The following is a 23,219-nucleotide window of genomic DNA, read 5'->3' as shown; positions in this document are numbered from 1 at the left end:
CCTGTAAGTAAAAAACTGAATTTTTAGAAATAAAATTTATTCGGAAACCATGACGCAAAGTTTCTTAGCAAAAACATCGCTGCTTGCACAAAGAAAAGCTAATTTAAACATATTTTCTGCCAACACTAAGGTTCACAGACTGAGCTTATTGTTATTGCGCCCTCTTGTGGAGGAACTGTATTTCTACATCGCTCAAGAAAACGTGGGATGAATGGACAACTTTTATTAGACTATTTTAAAGCATCGACCCAGACGTTTTCGTAAAATCTAGCAGTTGCATGTAACTCATAATCCATATAACAATATCCCATTATGATTATTGTGCTTTTATTTATTGCATAATTATTTATTTAACCATAGTAAAATCTGGTGACATCACACAAGGCAACCAATCTGTTGGGTAGGTTCATTTGCATTTTTTCCCTCTGCTAATCAGCATTATTCTGATATTTCTACATCATATTCCACTTTCAAAAGCCATTTCCTTGTGTTCTGCATGACTGAAGCAAAGCCGCTGTGCCAGGAGACTCTGCATGGACTTCAGGAAAAATATGGCAACAATTAAACAGATGGAAGAGGTTTATGAATACGACCAGGACAGACTGGAAGAACGGCCAGGTTTAATTATCAAAAATCTTCGGTGATCGCCGCAATAAGACCCATGAGATAGAAGGTTTAAACCGGGATGATTTATAAGTTCCCGCATCGTTTCCTGCAGAGCTGCTGCATCACCTCAGGCTTCCTCTGACTTTTAACGACTCCCGAAAAGTCAACTTGGCCTATGGGATGATCGCCGTCATCAATTCCAGTCAACAACAGAAAAAGAAAGCAAGAAAAAAAAAAACACAATGCCTACTGGTCAGAAACAAAGTTCAGTAAGCTAAAGTAGTGAGTTCAGAGTGAAAAAAAAAATCCTCTACTAAAAGGCAATACAAGGAGAATACTGTACTTATTTTGAAATGGGTGCATTTGCACATCAACAAATCAAACAGAAAGAAAACCTACGTTAAACTAAATCCTCTGCCAAAATGCTAACCAATGCTAACTGATTAGCTATTTTATTGTAGTCTCAACTGCAAAAAACATAGTAAATAGTCTCCCCATTTAAAACTATCCTCAAAAGTTAAACTTTTGAGGATATTCCTTTGGAACTTTTTAAAAATTTTATTAGTGCCACATTGTTACGATGCTGCACTTTAGAAAGGCGCAAACATTCATGCACATTCAATCCAAAAATATATTTCCTGTAAAAAATTACTCATGTATTCATTTGTTAGTATATGAAATTAAATAACACAGAGAGATTTGTGTGCATTAGTTACAGCAGTGGGCGAACGCCCTAAGGCGACTTCTGGAAAATAAAAAAAAGAGGTCACAGTTTCAAACGACAGAAAATGACGACAAAAAGCACTTTATAGATTTGACATTGAGTCGAATCTAAAACCAACTGAAAACAAAGAAAAAAAACATCCTTTTCCCACAGATTGCGCATTTTTGTGCAGACAAATGTATTTCCGAAGATGAATGATTATTCAGACATTCAAACATACCCAAAAGCTCAAAAAAAAAAAAAAAAAGAATCTCAGCACCACAATTCAACTAGTAGAAACACATAATTTATGTCCACATTCTGTTTAATACCTACAAGGTAAGACGCTAAACAAATTTATTTAAAAGTTAGAAAACCATTTCTAATTTCACGTCTCCAGAAGGTTGTGCAGAGGGTAAAGATGAGTTTCTCCACTGATGTGAAAGAGTAAACAAGCTTATGGCCCGTTTCAGCACTTCAGTGAAAAAAACAAAACAAAACAAAAAAAAGAGTCAAACGAAGGGCCTGGCGTTAACTCAAGAGGCTCAGAAAGCTTCAATTTGTGGCTGGATTTCTTCACTTCCCCGCCCCTCCAGTTTCGTTACGAGCGTCTACAGCGCGAAGCGACTCTCCACCTCATCCGCAATCATTTCGGCGATGGCGAGGGAGGAGGTAGCTGCCGGGGAGGGGGCATTGCGCACGTGGAGCACCCGACTGCCTAAATCTCCGACGCCACCGTCGAAGACGAAGTCATCCACAAGGTTCCCGTCCCGGTCGAGGGCCTGAGCTCGGACTCCCGTTGGACCTCTGGACAGGATCAGTGGGTTAGCGCAAAAAATAAATAGATAAATAAATAATAGGAATACAACAAGCATATAATGTAAAAATTCCCACTACCTGAGCACGTCGCTTAGAGAAAGTTCGGGGATGTACTTCTGCAGAATCTTAATCTGCGCACCAATGAAAACTCCTCTGTACATTTCCCCGAGCCCATAAGTTACATTCCTCAGCACGAGCTTCTGGAGGCCTCTGAACGCACAAAACGAACAAAAAACGAAGATACCATCGATAGCTGCTGCAGTCCTCCAAGAAAAGCTCAACAGAATTACCTAAAGGAGAGCGCGTCCGCAAAGTCCCGGGCGTCAAAGTCGTACAGGTGGTAGCCCTCCCTTTTAAATGCGAGCACCGCGTTGGGGCCGAGCCAAACGCCGCCGTCCATCCGCGGCGTGAAGTGAACGCCGAGGAACGGGAACCGAGGGTCGGGAACCTGAATGAGACGCGAGTTAGTTCAAGATAAAACATCCCTGGCAGACTGAGAAAGGGAACTTTTAAAGTACAGCGGCTTTGTGAACTATCTCATGTTATGTTTTTTTTTTTTTTTGCCTAATCACCCTTAAGATGCTCGAATTAAGGTCATATATGGTCTTTAAAATACTACTGAAGCTCACTTACAGTAATTTCAAAAGTTAAAGATTTCCCCCATACTAAACTTTTTTTTTTCCTCCTAAATCTAAGTGTAATGTAAATAAGCTTTTTCAACTTTTAAAAAAGTCCCACTTTTAAGCAAGGATTATTTCAATATTTTGTTGTTATTTATATTTTTACTGCTTGGGATTTTTCTTAAAAAGAGGAATCTAAATTAGAATTTAAGTTTCCCCTCAAAGTATCTAAAAACAGGACTCAGGTGCTGCAGGTCTCGGTTAGAAACATACTAGTACATTTAAAAATATATAAAAAAAAGGAATGTTGTGTAAAAATAGATTAAAACAATGTTGCACTTTTACACAATATGAAGAGTTTCTGAGTTCCTCAGAAAGAGAAACTCATCAGAAACATTAGAATCATCTAATCCGGTGTTTCTTGTAATTTTGATGATTGTGGCTCGCAGACTTCGAACACCCAAAATTCAGCGTCTCAGAAAATGAGAAAGCTGCAATAAAGCTCATGACTGCACAGAGTTTTTGTATCCAAGCACATCGACGGAAAATTGAGAGGAAGGAAAAAGTGTGGTAAAAGAAGGAAGCACCAGGGAGAACTGCAGCCTTGAGAGGAATATCAAGAGAAATCCATCCCAGGCACACAGACGAATAGCAGACAAGACAAATGCTACGTTTGAATGTAACCGCTGTACAATACTGGTTTATGAACACAATCAGTGAAATGGTTTCGATATTTTTTTTTTTTCCAACAAATACAAATCTCTCCTGCTGTATATATATAGTGTTTTAATTTTAAAAGAATATATGACTTGTGAGTAGAGTATTTGAAAATAGCATAGAAAAAAAATTCCTAGGATTTTTATTCGCCCTAGACCCTGGTTGCCGTAGTAACAACAGCCCCGGCCACAGAACTGCTCCCTGGGTCCTGGGAAAGGTTCCTGTGGAAAACGCAGCCACTGCGTCCGGGCCTTCAGCAGACTCACAGGGTAGATGTTTCCTCTGACCAGGTAGTGCTTCTCTGGTTTCAGCACCAGGTAATCTCCTCTGAAGGGGACGATCCTCGGTTCCCTGCTGCAGCCAGAAATCTGCGACAGCCGGTCCGAGTAGAGGCCTCCGCAGGTCAGGACGTAACGGCACCGCACTTCGTGGCCCTGTCACAAAGGATGCGGGTAAAAAAATAAAAAATAAACAACTGAGGAACAGCAGAACGAAATTAAAATGCTTGGAAGCTTTTCTGCATCTTGAGTAGGTCCTACCTTTTTATCTCTGATTGCAATCGGATGTTTCATTCCTGACAGGAGAGAAAAAGATGAAAATGCAAACACTGTTTTATTTATTTAAAGAAAGATTTTTTTTATTTTTTTTCTCTTCTGCTTCTTACCGTCGGGGCTCCCGGCTGGGCTCTCTTTGACCACGGACATGTCGCTGACCTCAAACTCGGTAACCACGGCGCCGCCTGCCTCCTCAAAGTCTCTGCCGTACCTGAGGGCCACCGTCCGCCAGTCAACGATGCCGGTGTAGGGTGAATCCAAAGCCATTATACCCTGGAGAAGTGGCATTATGAAGTTAGCCTCTTCCTTTAAGCGTTTTCCTAAATTTAAAGATGACCTATTAAGCTCCCTTGAACAGGTTAGGATATCTCTATGGCCTATATGAATTCATTACATTCATTTTTTGGGGGGGGGGGGTTGTAAAAAAAAAAATCACTCTTAGATAATAAGATTTTAGTCTGATCAGTTCTTTTAGGGGCTCCTGTCACTTAAAATCCAAATAATTTACTGCTGGCCATGCCCCCGACTCAATGTTTACACTCACACGTGAAAATGGCTGCAAACAGATGCGCAATTATACAACCGTACATCTTTGAAAAGCAGAAGTGGAGCCTCCTACACAAGCTACAAGAATGCTGCATTCTGGAATAGACTTGTCTATTCCAGCAGCCATTGTACAGCGGTAAAACCAGCTGGAGCTCAGCGTGGGTTGCCAGGTAAGGGGCAGGTTCTGCTGATTTCTGATGATGCATTTCAGAGCTAAAAACATTTGGGTGATTTTTTTTTTGTTGCTGTCGGTTTTTTTTGTTGTTGTTTCTTTAAGCACTTGTTCTGTTTTTAGAAGCAGTAGAAACCCAAATGGAAGTACAAAAAGTGAAAAAAAGTTAATTTTGTATAAATTCACATTTACGCAAAACAACAAAAAAACTCAAACATTTTTACCCGGCAGTATGGCTCTCGCTCTCGGATCCCCTTGGCGTCGACGACGCTCAGGTCGCGCACTTTGTTCTTCAACCCGCGTTCGTACAAAGCTTTCAGTCTGGGAATTTCTTCCTGCTCTACAGCCACGATTAGCTGTCGGAGGAGGGGGGAAAAATGTTCCGTTAGCTAAACGCTTAACAATTAAGATCTACAGAAGGTTGCATTAACTCATCAGCTGCATAACTAAAATTAATTTTGGAATCTTGATGCCAATGAAACGTGTTTTTTATTGAGCGGGGTGATAAAAGGAAAAGAGTTCAATAGGTTTTGAGAACAAGAGTTGGGTGCACAAGTTTAGTGTGCATCATCACAGGGTCAAAATTGCACATAAGGATTCAAATACATAACATATACTTCAGCCTGTGTGTCATGTTGACCATGTGGAGATTGAGGTAAAACTCACAATACATGGAATAGAAATTTGAGCATCCAAATCTTTTGGGATTTTTTTTTTTTTTTTTTAAGTTGGATGATCATAGCACCTGCATAAACACCCCACGTGGTTCAAAATGCATCTAAAAAGACGTGTAGTCATGTTTCTGCTATACATGTTTAGCTACGGACATCATCTAAAATAAACGGGTCAAAATATAACCCACCTTTCCACATCGTTTATAAGGAATCCCTTTCTTCTCGCAGTACTGGTACGCCAACGTTGCTCCTCGTACACACAGCCGAGCCTTCAGCGAGCCCGGCGTGTAGTAGATCCCACTGTGGATGACTCCACTGTTGTGTCCACTCTGGTGCATGGCTGGTAGGACGAGAAAATTGACAGATATTATTCCTGGTGGCACAAACATTGATCGGTTTTATACATTTCCTGCGTTTCTTTGCGTCTGCCTTGCAGAATATGTCGTGGCTTTGAAGAATAACCCAAGTGGTGAAACTGAAATCATTGCATAATTTAATTTTTAGTAATAAAAACATTAAAAACCCAGCCTACCAAGTTCTTTCTCTTTCTCCAGCAGGACAAAGCTGAGCGCCGGATGTCTTTGAATTAGCTCTCTGGCTGAGGCCAGGCCCACAATGCCAGCACCGACGACGGCCACATCGTATGTGCTGAAAAACACAGGCACCTGTTCAAACTCCGACTGGACCTTCACTGGGTCACAGGAAGGGAAAAAAAAAATAGCAGAGCCTAATATTTGACTCAGTGTTTCAATGTCTAACTGAGCTTGGCTTTATGACCGAGAGACCTTTGAAGTGTCAAGGACGGTCTTCAGAGCCGATAAGACGGAAGAGAAAACTTACTCCTGGCTGCCAAAGATCTGGTTCACCGTACGGCAGCACAGAGCCAGAGCCAATATGGTTTATAATTAATAATATGGTAGAATGGCCCAGTCAAAGCCCAGACCCATTCAAATTGAGAACCATGGGAAGGATGCCAATGATGCCCACCATTCAATCGGAGAGAGATTGGGTGATTTTGGAAGAGCATGTGAAAGAATTTTTACAACAGTGAACTATTTTGTGTTTGTCTACATAAAATCCCATTGAAATACATGAAAGGTTGTAGCTTCAACATGGAAGAAGTTAATTTTGCTGAATGCACATAAAAAAAGACAGCATGATTATTCATCAACTCTTTAAAAAACAAGCTAAACAGTGACAACGTTTCAAGGAAATTTTGCAAGATTTTTGTGTCTAAGACGCTTTTAAAGAAACTACAGAAACAGTCTGAGCTCTTCAAAGGTTGTTTGGTTGTAAGTACCTAATGCTACCTGTGATGTTATCTGACCTCTAGGTGGTATCCCTTAAGGAAGTTGATTTATGATTTGCTTTTAGATATGATGTTTACATAAACGTCATAATAGTTAATAAAAGTTTCATTAAAGCAGCTGAGGAATATTTAGATTTTTTTTTGTTGGAAGGAGGAATATAGTTCGCACATAGCTTTATATGCATGTAAATAAAACTTTAAAGACAGATCAAACATGCTCACAGGTTTTTGTTTAAAGAGCGCACAAAACTTTACACAGAAATCAGAAACCTACAGATCTCAGAAATCTTTAAGTACCATCAATGACATGCTACACGTTCAGCCTTATTTGCTTTTCTTTTAACATTCTCTTGAAAAACGAGCCTTCTTTTCTGAACGCCACCCCTCTCTGTCAGTCTTACCTGTGGAGCTGTCTGCTTGCAATGCCCTTTAGCAGCTTCGGCTGCACCGCACAAACTGCGTTTAAAACCCCGCCGCTCCGTGTTCCCATCATTGTTGGTACTTTGAAAGGAGGCTCACAGTTTTTCCTTCATGGTGCGGCGGGCAAACAGACTTTCTGAAATCTGTCTCTGTGTTGTTCTTTTGTTTTCACAGCTAGCCATTTATGTCGCTGCTGTGTGTCCCGTGAGGCAACCCCAAGACGTAGCCACGCCTCCGGCGGGGTTCGTCCGCAGACTACTGACGTAGGTACGTCTAGCCAATAGGAGGGCACGTTTTTTGTTACGGCTTGAGGTCAAGAGTTACAGAAATGGAGGCGTTCAAAACGTAAACAGTAGTTTGCGCTTTTGGAGGACAGGTGAGAGACAATTGAAACGGAGTTATAGTTTCTCCTCCTTGTTCCGCTGTTATTTTACACCAACCGGAGACCTGAAAATGGTCTAACTTTGTGTTTAATTTGCAGCTCACAGTTATGGGGCTGTTGTCGCGGACAGTGGAGTCTGTGTTAAAGCAGAGGCAGGGGAGTCGCAGACGCTTCTGGGGTTGGCTCAATGCTGTTTTTAACAGGTGACGGAGTTACAACACAAAGAAATATAGTAGACAAATATGCTGTTATCCCAATGCAATGCAAAACATTCAAAGGTTATTTTTACCTAAAATATTCGCAGGTGCCACTTTTTGTTGCAGCTTTTAAATTTTAACAGTGGGTCTTAGTAATTGTTTTAAATATATATATTTCTATATATCATAAAAAATTAATTATTGTTTCTAAACCCTAAAGAAACAAAAATTACCAATTAAATGTTTGTAGGAACTCATGTTAATTTAGAAAAAAACATAGCTTGCGGTAGCATAATAGTGCTAATTTATTTTTGCTAATACATAAATGCTATTTAAAAAAAATAAATATATATATATATATTCTTACTCCCATTGAAATTTAAACTTTAATCGTGAGATAATAGCACAGCAGTGAAGAAAACTAGAAAATTCCTGAAGAAATTTAACTGGGGCCTGCCAAAGTGTGCCCGTCGGTTTGGACCCAGCGTTCTGATGCTAAGAATTAGCATCGATGCTAAAGAAAGCTGCAATGTAATCAATAGCATGTGGAGAATCACAAGAATGTTAAGTAAACTGGACGTGCAACATTCAGTATGATAAAGTAAGTGTATAAGCTCAAATTAGCCAAAATGCTAATGTAAGCATAAATACTTTCAGTAGCATGTGGGGTATCATTAGAATGTTTACTGTCATTTACTTAGGGGCATATTGAGGCTTTTATTTTGAAATTTGCAGCTTCATATTAAATGCCCACACTAATCCAATGTGTAACAGTGCTTTGGATAAACCAGTCACATAAAGCCAAAAAGAGCAATTACCTGATGTAAAAATTTAAGGGCTTTTATTTTGAAATTTTCAGTAAGCTTCATTTCAAAGGGCCAAACTCATCCCATGTGTAACAGTGACTGAGTTAAATGAGTTATTTACAGCCCATAGCAGCAAGTAGTTGTAAAGGCCAGCTCAGTCCTCCTCTGTTTTAACTGAACTACTAGTTCGAGCTACAGTGATGCGTATTTGTAGTCCTCAGCAGCTCTCCCTGCTCTGGGTTCCGTTGCCATGGTAAATAATCCTCTCTGCCAGCTGTGAGTGAGACATCCAGGGGGAGACAATTCTCTGTTTGAGCCAGCCAGTTTGACTAAAAAAAGCATTGCAAACAAATCCTTCCCGTTCGGGAACCGTAATACATATTCTAAAACCGTTTGAAGCATATGAGAGGGCTATTTGTCGTCTCACATAGTCCCGCCATTCATATCTCTACCTCACTCACAGTATTAACAGCGATGAGATAAAAAAAAGTGTGTGCCAAGGTCTGAAATTTTTCAGAAATACATGGAAGTGAATCAGTGAGATCTGTCTGCTACCCTGGCGCATGACTTTGGTCTGAAGCACCTGGAGAGAAAACCGTAAGCGCTAGATAATTTTTGAAAACATTTGACCGGAGCAGGCATGCGTATCAATGTCATGACCGAGTTTCATACCAATCATGCAATATTTGTGAGCGTGAGGGCGAGTTAAAAAATGATTTGGGGTCAAAATGTCGCTCTGACTCTCACTCTAGCGGAGCGGCCTTCACACTCTGATTTTTCCAAAATCAAAAACTTTGGGTCGCTTAGAAAGAAGTTGTGGACAAACCATAATTCATATTGACGTGCTTTCTTCACTTTAAAAGAGATCACGGACGATCTACAAAATGAAGTTTGAATGATGCTTCTACATGAAGTTATGATTTACACAGAAAATCCTCAAAAATAGGGTATTTTCAGGATTTAGAGGTTGCCTCGCCCCTTGACGCATTTAGATTTCACCTGGTGAGCTCGTTAGTGATTTTGGGGTCGTTTTTTGCTTTTTACGTCGCCATGGTAACTCCAAATACCACCAAAAGTAATAGCACACCTCCCGGGATCGAGCCGCACGTTTTGATACCACTTTTGTGGGTGGGCTCGCAGCGGTACGAGCCGCATTCACGGTGACGGAAGAATAAGTTACGATAAAGAGACATTCTATTGGGTGTAGAACAATAGGTGCCTGCCATGCAATGCATGGAGGCAGTGACTGACTTGCTTCGCAAGTCAGTCACTGCTCTCCTTATGCATTGCTATGGGCAGGCCCCAATAATTTTAAGGAGTTTTAAACATCTTAACCATGGTTGCAAATTAATTTGTAGAACACTATGAAAGTGTTGGGCCTTTTTGTATGAAATGTACTAAAACAATAAAGCAGTTACAATTAGTACAATATTACAACTGATATGCATCCTGATAGTTGTAATATGGTGAATAAGTAGAGAACTGACATTTTTTAAATGTGCATGAAAAGAGACAGCCATTTTTTATTTTATTTATTTATTGCTACTATTTAAAGTGGTTTGGTGTTCTTTAGTGCTTCGGATGTCATTTTTTGTCTTGCACACTGATTTTTGATTCAATCTTAAATCCAAAATAATTTTATAAATCAAATTAGCTTTTTTTTTAAATGGCCTATTCTTGCTGGAACCTCAGTTGTCTTCCCAAAACACGTCCGATTTCATGCGATCAGAACGCGTTATACATTGGCTCTGTATTTCTTCCTGTTCAGGGTGGACTATGAGCGGATCAAAGCGATTGGTCCGGACCGAGCTGCAGCAGAGTGGCTGCTGAGATGTGGTGCCAAAGTGCGGTTCGAAGGTTTCGACCGCTGGCATCACGACTACAATGGACTCCCAACGGGGCCCCTCGGCAGATACAAGATCCAGGCAATCGACGCCACAGAATCCTGCATCATGTACAGAGGGTTCGACTACCTGGGTCGGTCCAGAGAGCGATCCGCTCAGTCTTCTTTCAACTCATCCATTGCTTAATTGAGTTTACTTGCTCTGCATACTTTGCACAACAGAAAGGCAACATTCGATTTGCTGTCGGTAGATCTACTTAATAACCGTTATGCGCTTTTGTTACAACAGTCTTTTCTTTTCGCTTAGATGGCTTGAAATATGTGGAGGAAATGAAATTCAACAAGTGCATCTACATCGAGGACGCCTGCCTGGAGCGGCTGAGTTCGATAGAGAACCTGCAGGCCAGCCTCTACATGATGGAGGTGGTGTCCTGTGGAAACGTGACCGACAAGGGCCTTGTTGCTCTCCACAGACTCAAGTTCGTGGCTTAATGAGGCTTTTTTTTTTTAAAACCACTTGCAAAGATTTTATTTTATTTTTTTATTAAATTGCTAAATAAAAGCAGTGACACAGAAGCGATTAACGACCTCTTACTTCCCTTCAGGAACTTGGAGTATCTGTTTCTGAGCGATCTTCCAGGAATCAGAGACAGACACGCCACGGTCGAGAGGCTCCAGGAGGCGCTCCCACGTCTGGACGTAGTGCTGGACCTGGACTGATCCCAGAGCAGTTCAGGCACTCCAAGCTTATTTAAAGTTCATCAGTTTATTGTGAAAACGTGGAGGACTTTGTCATTTGTAATATCTTATGTAGAATACTTTGGCATTGGGTTGATACAAACCATGAGAATGAGGACTAATGAATGCTTGTAATAGGAATGGTTGCAGCTGTGTGTCAATAAATATTGTTTGTAGAACTGATTGATTTTTTTTTGTTTTTTTGTTTCGCCCCTTCATCATAACTTACTGAAAGAAGTAATCTTGCTACCAAAAACTCACTTTAAGACAGTCCATTGTATTGTTAAAAAAACAACAACATTTTGGCAAACTGGGCCAAACTGGGCAAGGCAGTAGAGTGTAGTTTAACCCTCAGTCAGCTAACAGCAAGCAGAGCAGCGTGGCGCGGCGCTCCCCTTTGTCTAAAAATATCAGCGTAAAAGTCTGGCGAAGCTACATGAACCAACACATCCGACTGAATGCGCTGGGTACAGTGCACAGGATCAGTAAGAGACAGCCGGCACGCCTTGTGAGGAGCAAGTACGGTTAAAAAGTTGCTGAGTCAGTTGTTTGTTTTTTCTATGGATGGAAACTACAGTCTTTAAGATTCTGCCTCATTTCCTGAGCGGTTCAGGAAGCGCAGGCGTCCGGCGTCACTTCAGACCGGGATCAGGATCGTCGCGTCTAGATGTTTGGGAGGTGGTAGTTGAACTTGCGCAGGTTGCTGTAGTATTTCTTATTGTCCAGAGCGGGAAAGATGCTGCTGCTGGTCAGCTGTGGCAAATACTGGAAAGAAAATAGTCAGATTTTAGAAGTAATTAATGATTTAAATATATATATATATATATATATATATATATATATATATATATATATATATATATATATATATACACACACGCGCGTGGTGCCTTGCAAAGTATTCAAACCTGTCCATCTTTTGTCAAATTATGGGAAAAATTTGACAAAATTAAATTCCCATTGTTGTAACTCCCAAAAAAATAAATAAATAAATCCTGACAAAATGTCCAGAAAGATTGAACGGGAGCATTTTCCCACTGTTTCTCACAGTGACTGGTGTGAATCTCATCCGTGCTGCTCACCCCGGGGGGCAGGTGTCTCCGGGGCAAACGCGTCCTCTTGTGCTCCCGCGTCGTGCTCTCGCTCTTTTCTCTCATGCGGTCGAAGTAGGGATGCCGCAGGAGCTGCTCACAGGTCAGCCGCTCAGACGGGTCCACTCTCAAACAACCCTGCGGGGTGAACACGCGAGAAAATGAGAAGCAACCGGGGGCGCGGTTTCCAAAGCAGGAAGTGACTTTGAGTTTGAAGAGCGGCGGTCTTACCTTCATGAGGCTGAGAGTTTGATGCGAGAGATTTGGATACTTTTGCTCCAAAGGTTCCTGTAAAATCCAGCAGTGACGACGCAAATCAGTGAAACTCGGATCAGATTGTTATCTGGATAAACGTTTTGAAAACTGAGAGGAACATGTGATGCAGGGAGACTGAGCCCTCACCATCTCTGTAGGCTCTGGGATGGAAACGCCACAGAAGAACTGGTTGTTGCTGAAAACCTGCTGATGTCGAGGGATCAGATCTCCTGCGGAAAGAAAGAAAATTCCCATGACAAAGAAGAAGTGTTTTTGCGCAATAGAAAGGGAGGGAAAAGTGGATTTATTGCAGCCATTGACATTCTGCAGTTTAAATGGCCCGTCAAAAGGAAACTTTGGCTTCCAGAAGAAGAAAAGTTCAATCATCCAACTGCTGTCTCACCCAGAGTCTTCCGGATCAGGTACAGCTGGTCCATGTCGGACTTGCCGGGCCACAGAGGAATCCCCGAGAGCAGCTCGGCAAACACACAGCCGATCGCCCACACGTCCACCGGGGGACCGTACTGGGTGTCCCCCACCAGCAGCTCCGGGGCCCGGTACCAGCGGGTCGCCACGTAGTCTGTGTAGTAGTCACACGGCCCCGCTGGAAAAACACAGAGAGAGAGTCATCGTAAGGAAGAGTTCATGAAGAAGAAAACAGAAAAAAAGCATCTGAATTTCTTCAATATTAACAATCTAGTGACGCTGATCAGAGTTGTTTTTAGAAGAATATTCAACTTATCAAGTATGCAACTAATTTGACTTAATGCCCTCAGTTTCATACAATAGGATTTAAACAGAGACATGCTGTGACCTTTTGGGGAGAATTCAAAACATTCAGTTTCAAATGACCACTGTACAATATATTTTAATACTGTTATTAATGTCTAGTGAGGATATTATGCATTCTACTGCAGGGACAAATTCAGCTAAAAATATTTCTTCATGTAGAATATAAAGAAATGTGCCTCACACACGCCGTATACGCCTGACTGGTCCGAGAATAAAACGTTAATTTAACAACAAGAACCAAAATAAATAAATAAATAAAAATCCTCCAAATTTCAAAAACGTTGCTTAATGTAGAAAATATAACCTGAACTTTATTTCAATTACACACATCGATAAGTCATTGAGCCATTAGGAATAATTTGAGTTCCTTACTTGTAAACAATCCAAAGAAGTAAATGAGCTTCCTGCTCCAATAAAATGATACAGCATAATATACAAAGAAAGTCATAAAGTAAAAATCTAAGAAATGTTCTCTGAGAAACGTTTTCTGGCATTGAGCAAGTAGAAATCATTTTTGGTGAATCTAGCTGACCTAAAACGAGAAACGTTTATTCCAATTGAACTGCAGACTACGAAAAAAAAAACAAAAAAAAAACAAAAAAAACACATTTCTCTGTTTCTGCTGAGTGCATGAAAAATATGCGTTTTCAACCATAAATGACATTTTCCAAATTTATGTGCTACAAACAAACGTTGCACTTTATTACAAAACCGTGCAGATAAAAAAAAACCAAGCACTTTCCAAATCTTAAAACACCTACTTTGAATTGAAGCATTTTCAAAGATTTCAAACACGAACCCTGCATGTAAATACTATTTTTGTAAAAAAAGAAAAAAAAAGAAAAAGAAAATAAATAAAAAAAATAGAAATCTGAGTTAAGACATAAGTGAACATCACTTCTGCCATAGGGAGAAATATCTCACCGACTTGACCTTCTACTGTAGTCGTTGCAGATCGACGTCAAAGTTTGTTGAACCACCACTAGGCGGCAGCACCGACAATTTACCAGCTGCTGCAAAAAATAACAAAATAAACCAAAAAAAAAAAAAAACAACTCACTGAGAATCCTGGCAAAGCCGAAGTCACAGAGTTTGATGACTTGGTGTTTGGTGATGAGGATGTTCTCCGGCTTCACGTCTCTGTGAATGCACTGCAACGACGCAAACAGCAGCGGCATCACTACACAATCTTTAAAAAAATAAAACATTTCTAAACTGCTGCCAGTTAATTCCGATTTACAACCCTAACATACACCGGAGGGAATAAAGGAGCTGGCAGAGAAAAGTCTGAGGTGCTCTCTGGGCTTTATGGGACCCCGTCGTGCCGGGGGCCCCCCGTGCAGCGGCTTTGTTGCCACTAGGCGATACGTTTACTGCTGCTCAGCCAAGGGGAAGGAATCCTGGCTTTAAAGAGGAGCCATAAAGCGGGGGAGCAGAGGAAGGGGAGGAGAGCGCAGAGGAATTTTGAAAAAAAAAAAAAAAAAAAACAAGTCGAGCGAAAAGCTTTGACCGCCTGTAAGACGAACCGCACAGGGAGGGAGGAAGACGCGGCGCGCTCACTCACGTTCTGTTTGTGGCAGAAGTCGACGGCTTGGAGAGTCTGCCAGGTTATACTCTTGACCAGGTGCTCCGGGACGCTGCGGAAAAATCAAACACGGAAACGTCAGCTCGGTCTTCTTGGGGGAGATCTCCACGCTCTCATAGCAGAGTGTGCGAGCTGAGTGATGATTATTGAAATCAAAATAAACACGGGGGAACATGTGGTAAGTAAAGCCCTTCGTAAACCTCGTCACGTTTTTGTCACGTTGCAATCACCAGCCTGAGCCTTAAAAAAATAATAATAAAATAAAATAAAAAAGTGGCAAAAAGCAAAAAAAAAAAAAAAAAAAAAAAGAAAAAAAAAAGAAATCTGAAAAGTGTGGCCTGCGTTTGAATTCAGTCTCCTTCACTCAATTGTCTGTAGAATCACATTTGAGTGCAACTTCAGCTGTAAGTTTTCTAGGGTGCATCTTTGCACATCTTGACACGGACATTTTGGGGGGTTTTTTAAGCCTCGCAAAGTCCAGAGCAGTCAGCTCTGGACTTTGACTGAGCCATTCTGACACATAAACACATTTTCTAAAAACAGCATTGACCTGCATTTAGTGGCATCCCTCTCATTAACTGTAACGGGCTTCTCAGTTCCTGCTGAAGGAAAAATAAAAATAAAAATATCCTTTCAGCATGACGGTGCCACCACTGTGTTTTGATCATGGGGACGATGTGTTAGCATTTGTTTTGTTTTTGGCTCATATTGTGTTTTGTGGAGCAAGAAAGTTCAACTCCAAACAGAGCAGCTCGCATTGATGCGTCGTCATTATGCTACAAGTGTTAGAAAAATCCAGCAAGTATGCTGGGATGGCTTCCTGTTAATTCCTTTAAATTGTGTTTTTCATAAATATTGTTTATACAAGAGCATCTGTAATTTTACTTCAAAATATGTAGCTTAGTCATAATACACATTTTTATTTTACTAGATAAGCTATTAAAAATAGATGTGATGACACTTTGTTTATTTATACTATAAGACTGACAGAGTCTATATGCATGTTTGCTACTGTTGTCATGAGGCGTCATGAGGCAAATAATGACACTTTTAATGCAAAGTTGACACTTTTAATGGACTCTTCTGATGCAACTCTTAGTGCACCTTTGGATTAATAATTTACCAAATGACACTTCATGACAACATACACATTCATACAGTCTCCTGTTTATGATGCTCACCCTCTCATGCACACCCCTTCAAATAAAGTCTTACCATAGATGCCAAAGATTTGAACTAAGGTGCAGAAGAAAGCTGTGTGCAGCTCTGGAGTTGATGTTCTATTTAATGACAGTAAAAACGTTAAAGAACAGATGAAACAATACTTTAGTAAACGGCAGGTAACGCGAGTTCCTGGCTGTAAACTGAATGTATTAAACTCCAGTTACTTAAACACCATGTCCTTTTTTGTGTTTGTCTTATTTTATTTCTAAAAAAAAACTGCTCTCGCGATTCAAGCCTTGTGATGTGTGCACCACTCTACCAATGTGGATAAACTAAAGAGTGAAAAGTCAAAGCGTCATGAATACTTATCCAAAGTTGTCTAAATTGGTTTTAATGATATTTAACCTGTTAAGTAGCTAAGCCTCCCACCTTCCTCCTCTCTCCGGTGGACGACGGCGAACAACGGACCTCCTGTTCCCACAGAGAGCCTCGATGCTCAGCGCCGAGCCTTTCTTGGCTCAGGGGTCGCCATCGATCACCGTTGCCGTGGAAATGGCTAATTTGTGTCGATCAATTATAATCTCCGCCCTTTCTCTCCGTCTCTTCTTTTGTGTAAATGCGTGGCGGCAGAGGGGAGGAAGGAGGCGGCCGGAGCGCTGCCTGCTAATAGGAGACCCTAAGCGAGCGTCGACGTCAGCGTGCCGGAGAGGACCGGCCCGTCTCCTTGGAGACGAGAGCGCCGCTCATCAAAACAGGGCATGGCGGACGCCGACGTGTATTGGTTGATGGAAACCACAACGTTAGCAGATGACTTTGTTTTAGTTTCATTCTTTTGGTGTCAAGTTGCGACTCGCTGCTTTTTATGTTTATGGCAACGAAAACATGAACTCTGAACTCCTGAAGTGGCCTTTTCCATCCCTTGATCATGAGCTCAGCTGTGATCTCTCTCTCTCTAAATAATCCCTTCAAAATAAAGTCCTTTAATAGAAGCGCTGCAGAAACAATTATAACCCATTTTAAATTCTCTCTGATGTGAAATTAATCACCTTTAATGTACCATGGGGATGACTTTTACTTCTACATCATTATTGATTCATGATTCTTTTTAAAATGAACACTTTTACAACTGTTTACGCACTGAAAAATAAAACAGGTGATCCAATTGAATGTGTTGACTGGCCACAAATGATCAGATTACGTTCAAAGTTAATTTATTAAGCTTCATTCAGTTACTTGGTACAAATGAACACTTTTTAAAAGTTGGAGCTTCATTCTTCATCAGGGTAGACCAGATTGTTGTTTTTTGTTGTTGTTGTTGTTGTTGTTGTTGTTTTTTTATCTTATAAGAATTGTTAATATTTTGACAGTAATAAGTTCCAGTTAGTGAGGTTTGAAACTCCAAAAAGCTGTGTGTATTGTCAGGATTGTTAATTTTACTAATTTTCTTCTTCTCCCCATCAATACATATCAATAAATTGGAAAATATGATTAAATGTCATATGAATCCCATCACTTTATGTAACTGGTGTCCTGCTTTAGAAGCCTGTTTTAAAACGGGTTTGTATTTTAAGAACGGTGTTGCCTAAAAAAAAAAGTTGTAAATAGCTTTTTTTCCCCCCTTATAACTGTCACTTTTATGATCGCCACAAAATATCAAAAATCCAAAAGACAAAGTCACAAAGACTTAAAGATTGCTACTCCCAGATCCTCTCCAGGTGATTTCACAGAGCTGTTTTGTAATAAGAATAATTTTATAACAGAAAAAAAAAACTAAGTTTGTAGAGACAAAACCCAAACGACTGGCAGCTGTGATGAAGAGGGTTTCTACTGAGGTGAATACTTATTAATCCAACAATTTTCATCTGCTAAACAAAACATTGAAACCCGTTTACCACAAACGTGTGGCACTCTGTGCTGCTTTAGGACATAAAACACAGAGGAGTTTCAGATTGTAAAGAGATAAATGTTAAAAGGGGGGTGAACACTTTTTCCAGAGCACGGCATAAAAACCCCCCAAATCAGTCAAAATGAACAAACCGCAGTGAACTCATGAACGTCTGATTACGACAATCTGCGTAGTGAGGAGACACACCCACCCGGTCGGGTGGCGGTCCAGCTCGTCCAGGACGGTGTGGTCGCAGTACTCAAACACCAGGTGCAGCTTCCGCTTCCGTCTGAACACTTCGATCAGATTCACCAGGTTGGCGTGCTTCAGTTGCTGAACAAATACAAACACAGAGCACCCACGGTTCAGTCAGGAGAAACTGACCGGAGACCCCCGGGCTGACAGCGGCGTCTGCGCTCATCCGACAGTGAACTGGAGCTCGTAAACATGCCGTTGCCCCCGACAACCTGCCCTTTTTATGAGATCCTGGTGTCCGGCGGATTACCAAAGCCTCCACCCCCCTCCACTCTGCATGACTAATTAAAACGCCGACGAATACACAAACGTGTCTTTTGTTCGCAGTAAGGCAGACTTTTTATGATTTTTTTTTACAATAGAGTTCAGTTTGTATTGTTGCAAGCAAGGCTCTTTGAGGATTTTTGATTCCATAAAAATAATATTCATCAGGCAATTAAACCTAGATCTCCTGCAATGAGCAATAAATCGATTCATCGCATGATGGATTAAAACAAACTAAATAACTTTCATTTACGTGATTAATCGATTCTGTTGTCTGTCTTCAGTCTGGCTTTGGCCTCAACAAACCCTTATTTTGAAGGAAAGTTTTGCTTACAGAGACTTCGTAATTAATTTCATTTATTGTTTCAGTTGTTCTGTTCATTTATTTTGGATGTTTAAAAATATTTGTGAGAAATTAAGGTTCATTGACCTTTGAGAATGAGCTCTTGCATTACGCCCTTACAATTATATTACTTGAAAACGGTCTCAAAACAACAATATTATCGTTTACCGCGATCACATGGGACAATTTATCATCCATCAAAATGAGTTGACCTTTTTTTCTTTTTTGCCTTATTCAGGTCGCTTGTGACGCAGTCTGTTTTCACCTTGAGCATCCTGATCTCCCTCAGCGCGATCTTTTTGATGATGGGATCGTCCTCGGACTCCACGAACTTCTTGATGGCGACGATCTGGCCGGTGTCCCGGTTTCTGCACTTGAAGACGACGCCGTACGATCCCTCGCCGATCTTCCCCATCTTCTCGTACTTCTCCATCCTCGTCCGAAGTTAGGGCAACAAACAAACGCGCACTACACACACACTCCCTCTACCCTTTGCGTGCAAGGAGGCGGGAGCTCCCTCTGCAGCTGGAGAACAAGAGGGAAAGGTTTGGCAGTCGGAGGGAAAACAGAGAGCGAAAGTGAGAGTAATCTGACCGCCGGGTGCTTTTGTAGCATTAAAACGCAACCCCCAAACAGAACTAAGTTTATGTTTATGGTCACTTTTGTATCTCTGCATCACACGCAGATTAACATGCAAAACAGTTCTGATTGGACAAAAAAACAAAAAAACAAAAAAAACCCAACAACAACATTTAGACCCATCACCGAGTATAAGCGTGCCTGACTGTTACCTAACAGTGTGTTAAGGTTTCTCTGTAGAGTCCTAAATGCTTAAGATAACCTTTTAAACTCCGGAGAACATTATACGGTTCTCCTAACATTTGGATTGCATAAGGAAACATTTGCAATGCAAAGTGTGTCGGGTTATTTACCTTGTGGGTGTAGAGAAAGAAAACAAACAGTGAACCAGCCATCAAAACAATGCACTTCAAATCAAAAAATAGGACAGTTAAAAATAAATAAAATAAATAATAATAATAATGTGCAAATATCTAAATTTTCTGTATACTTAGAAAAAAAGTGTTTTCATATAGGATGGAAAAGTATAACCATCCAGAATAGTGGGAAATCCCCCCATTAATTTCTGTGACAATATCTACCGGAAATGATTACTTTTTTTTTTTTCCAGATTAAAGCAACACTTACTGGTTTGCAGAAGTTTATTCAGGCTCCTCTGTTTCCCCCCCTGCAAGCAACCTGGAGGAAGGACACCCGCAGATCAACTACCCCACAGCTGCCACAGGGGCGTGTATTTAAGGCCTCAAGTCAGAAATAATTTACTCCTCTTCCAGTCGAGATTTTCAAAATAAAATACCCTCCCCACGAGCACCGAGCTCGATAAGCAGCAGCAGGTTCTTATAGACGCATATAAATGACGGGGAAGGGCTTCCTGGAGCTTTGTTTGCCATAAATCATCTGGGGAAGATTAAAACAATGAACTTAATGTTCATAAAAAAAATTTCAGTGTAAAGCCAATTCAGATTTAGTTAAACAGGAGGCGAAGCAACAATTTAACATTTTGTATCTGAACCTTGTTAATACACAGAGATTGGAGCTTGGCAATGCTTTGTCAAAATGAGACAGCCTTTTTTATTAAAAAATAAATAAATACGTAGACGGTTAGCAGCATCCGATCAAAGACGATGATGCTCCTGTTTGTGCTTCAACATTTTGCAGCTGCTGCCACTGTCGGCTCAGTCAGAGCTGCTTTATATCCTTCACATGCAGGGAAATCACCGGTTAACACGCTGAGGTTCAGGAATAATCGTTCAAACAAACACAGGGCCGTAAAGCAGAACCTGGGGGCCGGAGGAAAAAAGGGGGGTAAAATAAATTTTAAAGAAAAGTAAATAACCTTTAAGCATTGGATAAATTTTTCATTAAGCCCACATTTCTGTATTAAATGCTTTTTTAATCAATCTGATAAAATTATGCTCTTAAATGTCTTGTTTCCATTAGTTGTGTGAGATTATATAATTAACACAAATAAGGCTTGAAATATAAGTCTGCATATAATTAATATATCAAGGTTTCCCCCAGTGTTTTATAAGTCTGGCGGCCACCAGGCTTTGCACTGTTAATTTATTTTATTTTTTAAAATCAGAGCCTTTTTAAGGCTTCATAGTTGGTGTTCAGGTATTAATCCACTAGTCTTTCAATGACACACAACTGTCAAGTGATATTTTAAAATTTTCTGTCAACTTTAAAAATTTTTTAACTGAAAAACTCGGCGGGCCGCTGAATGAATGAATGAATGAATGAATGAATGAATGAATGAATGAATGTCCCAACCACTGGAGTTGGCAGGTTTTGTGGGGGAAACCCTGAATGCGTTTCAATTTAGCTACTGAAATACATGAACTTTTGAAGTAATCCAACAATACGTTTGCATTTTCACTTTCTTTAAAAGACCTTAATCTCCATCTTAATGTGAACAACTATTTTAATAAAAATGCACTGAATGAAGCATGAGGTAGAAAAGGTCAAACCGTTTTGACCTCAGTCTGCGTTCCTGCCTGGTTAACAAGCTGGTGGCTCTCCTGCTGCTCGGCTTTTATTTTGAAGGTGCCATCACCTGACGTCTGGTTCAGACTCTTACTAGCAACGACTTTTGACACATTTATGGCTCTTCAAGCTTAGTTTCTATGGCAACAGAGGACTCCACCTACTGAGACAGGGGAATAAAAAAAGCTTTCCCATACCGGAGATTATCACATTCATGAATATATTTCACTCTAAGTAACAAAAACTCCCAACTAAAGTATGTTAGTTTAGTGATGATAAATTTTTATGTTTACTTCTCAGGTGAGGAGTGACATCATCTATCTGGTAGCAATCAGGAAAACGCAGCTCCATCACAGTGGGACCAATTAGTCAGAGAAGAGATGACCTAAAAAGGGGAAATGATGTAAACAAATACTCACTTGTTATCTCTCATCCCAGAAGAATCTCCAGCTTTTCCACTCCTCTGATCTCCCGTCACAATAAGAAAACCTACAACTGGCTTTACCGTGTTAAAAGCTTTTTTTTTATTACAAAAAGTACATATTAAACATTTTGCGAAGGGAATGCAGAGATGTTAATAAAACCAAGCACTGTCCCTCAGTTTGTCATTTTGTTTTAAATTAAAAAAAAATGTACAAAAGTGCTTAAATGGTGCAAAGAGAAGTAAAAGGTCTATAAAAGAAGAGAGTGAAGGGGAAAAGGAAAAAAAACGTACATTTTATCCAAGTTCTAAAAAAATGCAGCAGAGCAGGAGATGCAACTACATCACACATCAGATAAAAAATAACCCACAGCTAATCAGGAACTGATCACTAGGTAGTTAATCCTGATGCGGCGTAAAACTGACAGTCTGGAAAGCCGACATTCCCAATGACTGAAGATGAGGTTAATAAATATTGCTTAAATAACCCACAAGGCTCAAGGGTTTCTATAAAAGTGATCCGTTAGCTCCGACTGTAAAATCTCCTCCTGAGCCTTCTGGTGTCTGTCACCAGCTATAATTATGTGTGACAAGTAAAAAAAAAAAAAAAAAAGAAGACAGAAACGATTTCATCTCCCACTGTTTCTAATACAATCGCAGCGTGTGTGAACTTTTAAATGGCACTTCCGTCAGTAAAACCTCGAGACGGCTTCCACAGTGCTGGACAAGTGAGAAAACTGTTGGGCGCTGTAACAAAGTTCGTCTGAGCCTGGTTTGTTTCTGTCCAGCTCCGCGCGGTTTTTGCATCGAGATGTGCGCTACGGTGAACGTTCCTGCTGGTGTTAAGGCTACGCATGAATCCACACTGAAGAGGCTCCTCTTGCACTGGCCAGCGGTTTATCTTAAAAAAAAAAAAAAAAAAAAAAAAAAAAAAAAGCACCCCGGTTATCCGCTTCCCTTTAAAAAGGTCCAAAATCTCCCAAAAACTGTGGAACGTTATTTGCTTTTCTAAGATTGACCCGTTGTCTGGTCGGGGCGTTCAGTAACTGTTCTCGTGACCTGCTAAAATGTAAAGGTTGCTCAAAGTCGACGGGTTATCGGTCGGCCGGCTCTCCAGAACCACCACCCTGATGGAGAGACAGGCAGAGAGAGGGAGAGAGAGAGAGAGAGATGGAGGACGGGGAAATAAAGAAGTGTTAAACTATGAACATTTCAACTTCATGTCAATGCACTGCAGTCTTAGATTACAATGATCAGTGGAACAAAACCAAACAAAACACATTGATACGTTCAGCATGCTAATTTTTCTACTCCTATGATTAGCCTGTTTAGCGTAGCGTAGCTTAACAGTGTGCGACTATTTTTAGTGCCGTTATGCTAACGCTATTCAACTTAAATGGAAAATTATTGAACCTTTATATACAGAAAATTGAAAACATTTTCTCTCCTTTTTTTGTGCAGTAGTCTGAGACTGCTTTTTCTCATTATTAGTG

The 23,219-nt window shown here is 40.5% G+C and overlaps 4 protein-coding genes across 8 annotated transcripts in view; 1 reads left to right on the top strand and 3 right to left on the bottom strand.

Annotated features, from left to right (window-relative positions):
• Positions 1 to 310: 310 nt before the first annotated feature.
• Positions 311 to 7,371, bottom strand: l2hgdh (L-2-hydroxyglutarate dehydrogenase). The gene is made up of 10 exons (XM_044142527.1): positions 7,122 to 7,371; positions 5,944 to 6,059; positions 5,600 to 5,751; positions 4,962 to 5,093; positions 4,130 to 4,292; positions 4,005 to 4,039; positions 3,732 to 3,899; positions 2,419 to 2,576; positions 2,207 to 2,338; positions 311 to 2,116 (listed from the first exon to the last, which is right to left on the bottom strand). The coding sequence occupies exons 1-10, from the start codon at positions 7,211 to 7,213 to the stop codon at positions 1,921 to 1,923; spliced, it is 1,344 nt and encodes a 447-aa protein (XP_043998462.1). The 5' UTR covers positions 7,214 to 7,371; the 3' UTR covers positions 311 to 1,920.
• Positions 7,372 to 7,421: 50 nt separating this feature from the next.
• On the top strand, positions 7,422 to 11,289 carry dmac2l (distal membrane arm assembly component 2 like). Its single transcript, XM_044142531.1, has 5 exons — positions 7,422 to 7,516; positions 7,622 to 7,725; positions 10,294 to 10,502; positions 10,676 to 10,847; positions 10,974 to 11,289. Exons 2-5 carry the CDS (start codon positions 7,631 to 7,633, stop codon positions 11,086 to 11,088), a joined length of 591 nt encoding a protein of 196 aa, XP_043998466.1. The 5' UTR covers positions 7,422 to 7,516; positions 7,622 to 7,630; the 3' UTR covers positions 11,089 to 11,289.
• A 149-nt stretch (positions 11,290 to 11,438) lies between these two features.
• Positions 11,439 to 20,030, bottom strand: cdkl1 (cyclin-dependent kinase-like 1 (CDC2-related kinase)). Of its 2 annotated transcripts, none has more exons than XM_044142529.1 (10): positions 19,947 to 20,030; positions 19,006 to 19,265; positions 18,090 to 18,211; positions 14,809 to 14,881; positions 14,305 to 14,395; positions 12,856 to 13,056; positions 12,600 to 12,682; positions 12,429 to 12,485; positions 12,189 to 12,335; positions 11,439 to 11,871 (listed from the first exon to the last, which is right to left on the bottom strand). In XM_044142529.1, the coding sequence occupies exons 2-10, from the start codon at positions 19,171 to 19,173 to the stop codon at positions 11,770 to 11,772; spliced, it is 1,044 nt and encodes a 347-aa protein (XP_043998464.1). In that variant the 5' UTR covers positions 19,174 to 19,265; positions 19,947 to 20,030; the 3' UTR covers positions 11,439 to 11,769. The 2 variants fall into 2 exon arrangements, with proteins under 2 accessions (XP_043998464.1, XP_043998465.1); XM_044142530.1 differs by having other exon boundaries at positions 12,155 to 12,335; positions 19,947 to 20,020.
• A 1,775-nt stretch (positions 20,031 to 21,805) lies between these two features.
• The window catches only part of map4k5 (mitogen-activated protein kinase kinase kinase kinase 5), a 40,673-nt gene continuing 39,259 nt past the window's right edge, over positions 21,806 to 23,219 (bottom strand). For all 4 annotated transcript variants that reach the window (XM_044142520.1, XM_044142521.1, XM_044142522.1 and 1 more), the window contains one exon: positions 21,806 to 22,853. In XM_044142520.1, coding sequence (XP_043998455.1) covers positions 22,766 to 22,853 — 88 coding nt within the window. In that variant the 3' untranslated portion in view covers positions 21,806 to 22,765. The remainder of the gene's footprint in view (positions 22,854 to 23,219) is intronic.

This window comes from Gambusia affinis, linkage group LG16, assembly GCF_019740435.1.
Source record: "Gambusia affinis linkage group LG16, SWU_Gaff_1.0, whole genome shotgun sequence".
In the NCBI taxonomy this organism is placed as follows: domain Eukaryota; kingdom Metazoa; phylum Chordata; class Actinopteri; order Cyprinodontiformes; family Poeciliidae; genus Gambusia; species Gambusia affinis.
This window is presented reverse-complemented; position numbering and strand designations above follow the sequence as displayed.

Excerpts from the sequence above, each read along its gene's own strand:
- dmac2l (XM_044142531.1), top strand. The coding sequence starts at position 7,631 with ATGGGGCTGTTGTCGCGGACAGTGGAGTCTGTGTTAAAGCAGAGGCAG. Across the intron at positions 10,503-10,675 it reads CAGAGGGTTCGACTACCTGG|ATGGCTTGAAATATGTGGAG; the intron begins GTCGGTCCAGAG and ends CTTTTCGCTTAG. Across the intron at positions 10,848-10,973 it reads GTTGCTCTCCACAGACTCAA|GAACTTGGAGTATCTGTTTC; the intron begins GTTCGTGGCTTA and ends ACTTCCCTTCAG.
- l2hgdh (XM_044142527.1), bottom strand. The coding sequence starts at position 7,213 with ATGATGGGAACACGGAGCGGCGGGGTTTTAAACGCAGTTTGTGCGGTG. Across the intron at positions 5,094-5,599 it reads CTTATAAACGATGTGGAAAG|CTAATCGTGGCTGTAGAGCA; the intron begins GTGGGTTATATT and ends CTCCTCCGACAG. Across the intron at positions 2,117-2,206 it reads TCTCTAAGCGACGTGCTCAG|AGGTCCAACGGGAGTCCGAG; the intron begins GTAGTGGGAATT and ends GATCCTGTCCAG.
- cdkl1 (XM_044142529.1), bottom strand. The coding sequence starts at position 19,173 with ATGGAGAAGTACGAGAAGATGGGGAAGATCGGCGAGGGATCGTACGGC. Across the intron at positions 13,057-14,304 it reads CGGCTTTGCCAGGATTCTCA|CGGGGCCGTGTGACTACTAC; the intron begins GTGAGTTGTTTT and ends GTGTTTTTCCAG. Across the intron at positions 12,486-12,599 it reads TCCCAGAGCCTACAGAGATG|GAACCTTTGGAGCAAAAGTA; the intron begins GTGAGGGCTCAG and ends TGGATTTTACAG.